At 37.9% G+C, this 11,150-nt stretch overlaps 1 protein-coding gene and 1 non-coding gene across 2 annotated transcripts in view; one reads left to right on the plus strand and one right to left on the minus strand.

Moving 5' to 3' along the window:
* The window catches only part of LOC148294224 (uncharacterized), a 3,815-nt gene extending 2,034 nt beyond the window's left edge, over positions 1–1,781 (minus strand). The window contains exon 1 of the mRNA XM_088253331.1: positions 728–1,781. Coding sequence (XP_088109457.1) covers positions 728–1,781 — 1,054 coding nt within the window. The remainder of the gene's footprint in view (positions 1–727) is intronic.
* Positions 1,782–2,700: 919 nt separating this feature from the next.
* On the plus strand, positions 2,701–2,807 carry LOC148294225 (small nucleolar RNA R71). The gene has a single exon (XR_015836147.1). It is a non-coding gene; the product is annotated as a small nucleolar RNA R71 (small nucleolar RNA).
* Positions 2,808–11,150: the final 8,343 nt, after the last annotated feature.

Raw genomic sequence — 11,150 nt, forward strand, 5'->3', positions numbered from 1 at the left:
ACAAAGTTTTTCTCCTGGCATCGAACCAATACTTTTTCCAAATTACTCAAGCAATTATCAAAAGAATCACCGAAAACAGATATATCATCCATGAAAACTTCAAGAAATTGCTCAACCATATCACTGAAAATACTGATCATGCATCTTTGAAAAGTAGCAGGAGCATTACATAATCCGAAAGGCATTCTACGAAAAGCAAAAGTACCAAAAGGACATGTAAAAGTAGTTTTTTCTTGATCTTCAATGGCAATTTCAATTTGATAATAGCCTGAGTATCCATCTAGGAAACAATAAAATTCATGACCGGCTACCCTTTCTAAGATTTGATCAATAAAAGGTAAAGGGAAATGGTCTTTTCTAGTTGCAGAATTTAGCTTTCTATAATCAATGCACATGCGCCAACTTGAAACAACTCTAGTAGGTATCAATTCATTCTTATCATTTTTAACCACAGTTATGCCAGATTTCTTAGGTACAACTTGAGTAGGACTTACCCATTTACTATCAGAGATGGAATAAATAATACCTGCATCTATTAATTTCAACACCTCAGTTTTAACAACATCTTTCATGATTGGGTTTAACCTACGCTGTGCCTCCCTGGAAGACTTGGCTTCATCCTCTAAAAATATTTTATGAGTACAAACAAGAGGACTAATTCCCTTAATGTCAGCAAGAGTCCAACCAATGGCAGATCTATGAGAATTCAACACATTAAGTAACTTACCTTCTTGCAAAGAGTCAAGTTCAGAAGATATTACCACTGGAAAAGTGTTGTTGGCCCCCAAGAATGCATGTTTAAGTCCCATGGGTAAAGGCTTCAATTCTAGATTAGGAACTTCCACATTTGATGGCAATGTCTTTTCCTTCCGAGGTGGAAGCTTCTCAAACCTTGGCGTCCATTTATCAACCTGCAAGGAATTAAATAATGAATTAAGATAAGCAATTTCCGGATCCTCAAGTAATTCAGATTCTTTAGAATTCAATAAAAGATCCTCTAAAGGTTCAGAAATACTGGTCTTCTCAAATTGATCTTGCACAAGAGCTTCAATCAAGTTCACCACTGCACAATCATCATCTTCATAAGGTCGCCTGAAAACATTAAAAATGTTAATTTCCAATGTCATGTTACCAAAACTGAGTTTCATTACCCCACTTCTGCAACTAATGTGTGCGTCACATGTAGCAAGGAAGGGACGCCCTAAAATGACAGGAATTTCATTTTCAGAATGCAAAACAGGTTGTGTATCTAAAACAACAAAGTCAACAGGGTAGTAAAATTTGTCCACTTGGACCAACACATCCTCAATTACCCCTCTCGGCACTCGTACAGAACGATCAGCAAGTTGCAACTTCATTGTTGTGGGCTTCAATTCACCAAGACCTAACTGCAAATATACTGAATATGGCAATAAATTTACACTAGCCCCCAAATCAAGCAAAGCACAATTGATGTAATTTTTTCCAATTACACATGAAAGAGTAGGACTTCCTGGATCTTTGTATTTAGGAGGGACCTTATGTTGCAATAATGCACTCACATGTTCAGTCAAAAATGCTGTTTTCTTCACCTGATGCTTTCTTTTAAATGTGCACAGATCTTTTAAAAATTTAGCATATGAAGGGATCTGTTTAATAGCATCTAACAAAGGAATATTAACTTTGACTTCTTTAAAGACATCCAAAATTTCAGAATTTTGATTCAATTTCTTTGGAGGATTTAAAGCTTGAGGAAAAGGAGCAGGAAAATGATATTCATTTGATTCATTCAAGTTGGACATGTTAAGTTTATCATTATTCTTAGATTTTTCAACTTCCTTCGGTGAAGGTGTGTTATCAATTATTTTACCACTTCTAAGAGCAATGACAGACTTAGCATGTTCAATTGAGGTTTCACACGAATTAACATTCTTTGGATTTGGTTGAGTTTGAGAAGGAAATTTTCCTTTTTCATTTATTGCAAAAGAATTTGTCAATTTAGAAATTTGGCTTTTAATTTCTTTATTTTCTTCAACCATTTGACCAAACAAGGTATCATACCTTTGATTTTGCTTCTGTTGTTCCTGCATAAATGCTTGAAGAGTATCGCTCAAAGAAGGTCTAGCATTAAATGTATTAGTTGCAGGAAACTGATGATTGAAAGAATTTCTATCACTTACCTGAGGTTGTGAATCATTGCTCCAACGAAAGTTTGGATGATTCCTTGTTGCTGGATTGTAAGTGTTGGAAAAAGGAGAATACTGTTGTTTGAAGTTTCCAACAGTAGCACAACGCTCCTCATAAGCTCCTTTCATTTCCTGAAAAATTGGGCAGTTTTTAACAGTATGACCAATCTCATAACAAGAATCACATACTTGATTAACATCAGCTTGAAAAACAGGTTGAGGCAAATTTGATTTTTCCGTTTTCAAAGCAGCTATCTCTTTAGTCAAAACCTCAAATTTTAATTTCCAATCATCTTCTTCTTTTAATTGGTAAATTCCTTTATTAGTAGAAGATGTGACAATTCTTGAACGATCAGTGGTTTCAACTAGACTGGGGACAGTCCATTGATGAGCTTTTTCAGCAATTTCATCCAAAAATTCTAGGGCATCATCAGGGTCTTTTTGCATAAAATTTCCATTACACATAGACTCAACAAATTGGCGATCACGAGGGAGAAGTCCCTCATAGATATAACTAGCAAGACGCCAGTTTTCAAAGCCATGGTGTGGGCACAAATTCAAAAGCTCTTTAAATTTTTCCCAAGTTTGGTACAAAGTTTCATTTTCTTTTTGAGAGAAATTTGAGATTCTTTTCTTAAGAGCAATTGTCTTGTGATTTGGAAAATATTTGTTAAAAAATGCTTGAGTCATTTCCCCCCAAGAACCTATGGATCTAGCCCTTAATGAATACAACCAACTTTTAGCCTTTTCTTTTAAGGAAAAAGGAAAAAATTTCAACCTTATGAAATTAATCCTATCAAGTTGAACATTGTAAAAAGTGCCAATAGCCTCTTCAAATTCCCTAACATGCACATAAGGATTTTCACTTTCCATGCCATGAAAAATGGGAAGCAGTTGAATCATTCCAGGTTTGAAATCATAATTTGGCATGTTAGGTGGAAACATGATGCATGAAGGTTTTGGTGCACGAATAGGATGCAAAAATGTATCTAAAGTTCTAGGTGCAACTACTTCTCTTATTTCATCATTCACAATCTGAGCATTAACCATTTGTTCATTATTCGCAATTTCTTGTTCATTATTCGCAATTTCTTGTTCATCATTCACAATTGCTGCCATGCTTTCAGATTTGTTGAATATTTCAGTTGAAGAAGTTGAAGCAGAATGTTCTAAATTAACAGTTTCAGACTTTTTGACAAACCTTCCTAGATGATCTCTAGGTCGCATAAAGTAAATAAATAAATATATAAAAAAACAAAAACAAAAATAAAATAAAACAAAAAATTAAAAAAAAAAAAATTATTAACAATAAGATGAAAGTTGGAAAGAGTGTACCATATGTGAAGAATTTCACATAACCAGCAAACCTCTGACCAAGGGGATCTCTGTACTCTTTGACCAGCCGCTCCCCGGCAACGGCGCCAATTTGTTCGCACCACTTTGCAAAACCCAAGGGAGGTGTCGTATAGTAGTGTAGCTCGGAAGTCCGAGTGTCGTATCCACAGAGAGCAGTGTAAAGAAAATAACAGAGATGAAAAAGAACAAGTGTGATTGAGAGGTTGATTTATGCAAGATTTGATTTAAAGAAAATTTAATTGATTAAAACACTAAGGCATTGGGTTTCCACTTTTAACATAAGCATGCAACTCTTAATAATTTGATCCACAAAATATTTTCCTTTGTTCAAAATAATTAAAGCTCTTTTTAATTTCCTTTAGAAGTATTCTAAGCATAACTTGTACCATTAGCAACAAACTATCAAAAACTTGGGCAACATCATAATATGGTGGGAGGAGTCATTTGGTGAGTTTTGAGTGAAATCCAATCGCTAGAAGTATGGAATACACCAACCACTCCAATTAGGAACGAACTGCCGTTGAAATTGAATTGTCCAATTTGGAACACCTATTGATTTCGGATCGAGCCCAAAACTTGGGCAACATCATAATATGGTGGGAGGAGTCATGTGGTTAGTTTTGACTGAAATCCAAACGCTAGAAGTATGGAATACACCAGCCACTCTAATTAGGAACGAACTGCCGTTGAACTTGAATTGTCCAATTTCTCACACCTATTGATTTCGGATCGAGCCCAAAACTTGGGCAACATCATAATATGGTGGGAGGAGTCATTTGTTTAGTTTTGAGTGAAATCCAATCGCTAGAAGTATGGAATACACCAACCACTCCAATTAGGAACGAACTGCGGTCGAACTTGAATTGTCCAATTTCTCACACCTATTGATCTCGGATCGAGCCCCAAACTTGGGCAAAATCATAATATGGTGGGAGGAGTCATTTGGTGAGTTTTGAGTGAAATCCAATCGCTAGAAGTATGGAATACACCAACCACTCCAATTAGGAACGAACTGCCGTTGAACTTGAATTGTCCAATTTCTCACACCTATTGATTTCGGATCGAGCCCAAAACTTGGGCAACATCATAATATGGTGGGAGGAGTCATTTGGTGAGTTTTGAGTGAAATCCAATCGCTAGAAGTATGGAATACACCAACCACTCCAATTAGGAACGAACAGCCGTTGAATTTAAATTGTCCAATTTGGAAAACATATTAATTTTGGATCGAGCCCGAAACTTGGGCAACATCGTAATATGGTGGGAGGAGTCATTTGGTGAGTTTTGAGTGAAATCCAATCGCTAGAAGTATGGAATACACCAACCACTCCAATTAGGAACGAACTGCCGTTGAACTTGAATTGTCCAATTTGGAACTCCTATTGATTTTGGCTCGAGCCCCAAACTTGGGCAACATCGTAATATGGTGGGAGGAGTCATTTGGTGGGTTTTGAGTGAAATCCAATCGCTAGAGGTTTGGAATACACCAACCACTCCAATTAGGAACGAACTGCCGTTGAAATTGAATTGTCCAATTTGGAACACCTATTGATTTCGGATCGGGCCCAAAACTTGGGCAACATCATCATATGGTGGGAGGAGTCATTTGGTTAGTTTTGAGTGAAATCCAATCGCTAGAAGTATGGAATACACCAACCACTCCAATTAGGAACGAACTGCCGTTGAAATTGAATTGTCCAATTTGGAACACCTATTGATTTCGGATCAAGCCCAAACCTTGGGCAACATCATAATATGGTGGGAGGAGTCATTTGGTGAGTTTTGAGGGAAATCCAATCGCTAGAAGTATGGAATACACCAACCACTCCCATTAGGAACGAACTGCCGTTGAACTTGAATTGTCCAATTTCTAATACCTATTGATTTCGGATCAAACCCTAAACTTGTGCAACATCATAATATGGTGGGAGGAGTCATTTGGAGAGTTTTGAGTGAAATCCAATCGCTAGAAGTATGGAATACACCAACCACTCCAATTAGGAACGAACTGCCGTTGAACTTGAATTGTCCAATTTGGAACACCTATTGATTTCGGATCGAGCCCAAAACTTGGGCAACATCATAATATGGTGGGAGGAGTCATTTGGTGAGTTTTGAGTGAAATCCAATGGCTAGATGTATGGAATACACCAACCACTCCAATTAGGAACGAACTGCCGTTGAACTTGAATTGTCCAATTTCTCACACCTATTAATTTCGGATCGAGCCCCAAACTTGGGCAACATCATAATATGGTGGGAGGAGTCATTTGGTGAGTTTTGAATGAAATCCAAATGCTAGAAGTATGGAATACACCAACCACTCCAATTAGGAACGAACTGCCGTTGAACTTGAATTGTCCAATTTCTCACACCTATTGATTTCGGATCGAGCCCAAAACTTGGGCAAAGTCATAATATGGTGGGATGAGTCATTTGGTGAGTTTTGAGAGAAATCCAATCGCTAGAAGTGTGGAATACACCAACCACTCCAATTAGGAACGAACTACCGTTGAACTTGAATTGTCCAATTTCTCACACCTATTGATTTCGGATCGAGCCCAAAACTTGGGCAACATCATAATATGGTGGGAGGAGTCATTTGGTGAGTGTTGAGTGAAATCCAATCGCTAGAAGTATGGAATACACCAACCACTCCAATTAGGAACGAACTGCCGTTGAACTTGAATTGTCCAATTTGGAACACCTATTGATTTCGGATCGAGCCCAAAACTTGGGGAACATCATAATATGGTGGGAGGAGTCATTTGGTGAGTTTTGAGTGAAATCCAATCGCAAGAAGTATGGAATACACGAACCACTCGAATTAGGAACGAACTGCCATTGAACTTGAATTGTCCAATTTGGAACACCTATTGATTTCGGATCGAGCCCAAAACTTGGGCATCATCATAATTGATCGGTTCATAATTGTATATCATTTTGTACCCTTCTAGCTTATGATTTGGTTATGTTATTGAGTTCAACTTGTGCTTTTAATCCATTTTCTGTTTTGATAAGTCAATAATTTCATACACTTGCTTGCCTTCTTTACTTGGTGATTTTGCTTAGTTTCTCTTTATTTTGAGTCACTTACCTCTATTTGTGTGTTTTGTAGGTTACGATAGCAAGAGATCACATTTGATGCAATCCATGCATGTTAAGGGCTGATTGGCAAAGAGCAAGAGCTTAAAGACAAAACCAAAGTTGGGCCACACTCCTTGTCAGTCCAGTTTCGTAAGTCACCTTGCAGGTCTCATTTCGGCAATCTGCACAACTCGGATGAGGAGATATTCTTCATAGAAGTTGTTCAATTGGGTGTCTAGTATAACATATCCAAAATTCAGCCCAAGTGAACATATGTGGAGTCCTTAGCCCGTCCAACACTGAACCATGCTCAGGAGGATTTGCAGCTGCCAGCTTTGAGCCTTGTCTCCTCCTTTAAGCCATGTGCCTCACCCATGCTGCAACTGACTTTGGATCCAACATAATGAGTGAAGTGGGGAGGCATTCCAGCTATGAAAGTCTAAAGGATCAAGTTGGTACATGCTGGAGTTATTATAGAGAAAGCATGTGCATGCATGTAAAGCATAAATGAAATGAAGTCAATTCCAGTCTCTGTTCGGCAGCCAAATTGCAAGGCCCAAAACGCATACTTCTACTGTTCCGATGGGTATACTTTCTTCATAAACGTTGTTCCAATGGGTGTCCACTATAACATATCCCAATTTGAGCCCCATTGGATAAGTTTTGAAACCTTTGGCCTTCCTACACCAAGTCTGGTTCAGAAGACTCGTTTTTGTTCAACAACCAAAAGAAGACCACATGGGTTGGCAGCAAAGGCAGCCACAATTGATCACCTTTGATCCCATGTGAAGAAAGCTTGAGGTGCAGCAAAAGAAGTATGGGATGAGATTGATTCCAACCACACTAACATAGACAAGATGAAGTGTGAGTTATGGGTTGTATTAAAAGAGGAATTGTGGTGTTGGATTTCATCATGTTGTTCCTCCCTCTTAGCCCTATAAATAGAGAAGCCTTCAAGCTTCAAAACACACCCCAAGGGGGGGAGCTCTCAAACACTTCTCTAGAGCTCCCTTCCCTTCTCTCCCTCAAATTCTCTTAGTTTCCTTTCAAGTTGTCAATTGTTGTAACAAATTGATTTTTCTAAATTTTCCTTCAAGTTTTCAAGTTCTACTTTAATTTTATTTGTAATGTACATTCTTTCTTAAGTATTCAAGTTTAATTAGTTTCCAAGTTTCAATTATGGTTTTTGTTCTTATTCATTATGCTTATAAGTTAATATGCTAGTTTGAATGATTGATCACCATTTAGGCTTGCATGTTAGCTATCTTGGTTTGAATTAAGAGTAGACACCATGCTTTAATTCGAATTGAACTATGAATAGGAAGAGTATGTATGGACATTCGACAACAGGGATTAGATACATGCTTGGTTGTTTAAATTGTTCTTCTATGCTTAATGGGTTCCTAATGCTTAGTTTTAGGTTAGACAACAAATGATCAAATTAGGGAATTAGGAACACAAGGTTATGACAAAACACCATGGCTTAATCATACTTTAGCTAGAATCAATCCGTTAATCTAATTGAACTTGGGAAATTATTTGCTTGAGTTATTTAGTTTTTTTTCTTGTTTTATTTATTTTCTTTTTCATTTCTGTTTTATGTAGGGGAAATCAATTGGATCATTCAATCACCAATCCTCGTGGGATCGCCCTCGCACTTACATATGCTATACTACCAAACGGCTCGTGCACTTGCGAGTATCACAAGTTGAGGATGCAGCTGAATCCATTTTGGTGCAGCTGAATCGACGCAACAATAATATGTTGGGAGGAGTCATTTGGTGAGTTTTGAGTGAAATCCAATCGCTAGACGTATGGAATACACCAACCACTCCAATTAGGAACGAAATGCTGTTGAAATTGAATTGACCAATTTCTCACACCTATTGATTTCGGGTGGAGCCCAAAACTTGGGCAACATCATAATATGGTGGGAGGAGTCATTTGGTGAGTTTTGAGTGAAATCCAATCGCTAGAAGTATGGAATTCACCAACCACTCCAATTAGGAACGAACTGTCGTTGAACTTGAATTGTCCAATTTCGAACAACTATTGATTTCGGATCGAGCCCAAAACTTGGGCAACATCATAATATCTGGGAGGAGTCATTTGGTGAGTTTTGAGTGAACTCCAATCGCTAGAAGTATGGAATACACCAACCACTCTAATTAGGAACGAACTGCCGTTGAACTTGAATTGTCCAATTTCTCACACCTATAGATTTCGGATCGAGCCCAAAACTTGGGCAACATCATAATATGGTGGGAGGAGTCATTTGGTGAGTTTTGAGTGAAATCCAATCGCAAGAAGTATGGAATTCACCAACCACTCCAATTAGGAACGAACTGCCGTTGAACTTGAATTGTCCAATTTCGAACACCTATTGATTTCGGATCGAGCCCACAACTTGGGCAACATCATAATATGGTGGGAGGAGTCATTTGGTGAGTTTTGAGTGAAATCCAATCGCTAGAAGTGTGGAATACACCAACCACTCCAATTAGGAACGAACTGCTGTTGAACTTGAATTGTCAAATTTGGAACACCTATTGATTTCAGATCGAGCCCAAAACTTGGGCAAGATCATAATATGGTGGGAGGAGTCATTTGGTGAGTTTTGAGTGAAATCCAATCGCTAGAAGTATGGAATAAACTAACGACTCCAATTAGGAACGAACTGCCGTTGAACTTGAATTGTCCAATTTCTCACACCTTCTGATTTCGGATCGAGCCCAAAACTTGGGCAACAAGATAATATGGTGGGAGGAGTCAATTGGTGAGTTTTGAGTGAAATCCAATTGCTAGAAGTTTGGAATACACCAACCACTCCAATTAGGAACGAACTGCTGTTGAACTTGAATTGTCCAATTTCTCACACCTGTTGATTTCAGATCGAGCCCAAAACTTGGGCAACATCATAATATGGTGGGAGGAGTCATTTGGTGAGTTTTGAGTAAAATCCAATCGCTAGAAGTACGGAATACACCAACCACTCCAATTAGGAACGAACTGCCGTTGAACTTGAATTGTCCAATCTGGAACACCTATTGGTTTCTGTTGTTAATAATATGTTAACTCGCAATTGTACGGGGCAATTAGTAGTATAGCAAGACAAGTACGAGGTCGTACCCACGAAGACTGAGAAGTTCAAATTAGTTATGTACTTTAGATTACCAAATTCAAGAAGTTAGGAAGTTAAATCTAAAACAGAATTTAAAGCAAGAGTGAGTTTGAAAACAAATGCAGCAAGATTAAAATGAACTTTGAAGTGAGAATGCTTGTGATTATAGAAAGAAATGAACAAACTGAAATTGCAACGGAAAGCAAGTAAACAAAAGTAACAAAGGGTGGTTTTGAAAGTTAAAACACAGGTTTGGAGACTAGGGCATTCGATTCACCATAACAATTCAATTCTGGGTTATAAAGATTCAAGTAACAAGTCTAATTCAGATTCAAAGATTGATTCTAGCTAAAGTATGATTAGGCCATGGTGTTTGGTCCTAACCTTGTGTTCCTAATTCCCTAATTTGATCATTTGTTGTCTAACCTAAAATTAAGCATTAGGAACCCATTAAGCATAGAAGAACATTTTAAACAACCAAGTATGTATCTAATCCCTGTTGTCGAATGTCCATACATACTCTTCCTATTCATAGTTCAATTCGAATTAAAGCATGGTGTATACTCTTAATTCAAACCAAGATAGTTAACAAACAAGTTCTAATGGTGATCAATCATTCAAACAAGCATGTTAACTTATAAGCATAATGAATAAGAACATGAATCATGAATCAAACTTGAAACTCCAAACTTATAAACCCAGAATATTCATGTTAGGTTACATCGAAGCCCTAGTTATGGATTTAGCTACTCATAATGGAAAAGAGACTTGAACAGAAATGAGAAAACATAATGAATGCAATAAGAGTAGAAAAACCCTTTTTCTGAAGTTCTTGTGGTGTCCAAGGCTTCTCCAAGTGCTTCTCCACTTCTAATGCTTCTCCAAGAGCTTCCCCACTTCTAGAAAGATGTATGAAGGATATGGAGGTGATTTGGGATGAGTTTGAGTGAGTGGTGATGGCTAAGGAAGATGAAATTCGTAGGGAAATGGAATAGAAGTTTGCTGGAGTTGTTTTGGTGATTGTTGGAGTGTTTGGGATTGTGAGAGTGTTTGAGGATGGTTGGAGTGAATTGTGGGGGTTGTGAATCTCAGGATTTGTTGTGTCTTGAATGTGGAATGGATGTGGTATTTATAGGGAGAGGGGAGTGATAAATCTGAATTCAATATGGCTAATGCATACAACACTTGCATTATAAAAGATGAATTGGTTGATGCACTTCACTAATGCATACAACACTTGCATTATAAAATCTGAATTGGTTGATGCACTTCAGCAATAAATCCCACCAGCAGCCCTAGCTCATCTTCATGTCACCATGACCAAGCCTCCAACCAGCTACAATAGCTCATGCCTAGCTCACCATGACCAAGCTTCCAACCAGCTCATCCTAAGGTCAGCATGACCAGCAACTTCAAGGGCT

The sequence above is a fragment of the Prunus avium genome, chromosome 5 (assembly GCF_965620075.1).
Source record: "Prunus avium chromosome 5, drPruAviu1.hap1.1, whole genome shotgun sequence".
Lineage (NCBI taxonomy): Eukaryota > Viridiplantae > Streptophyta > Magnoliopsida > Rosales > Rosaceae > Prunus > Prunus avium.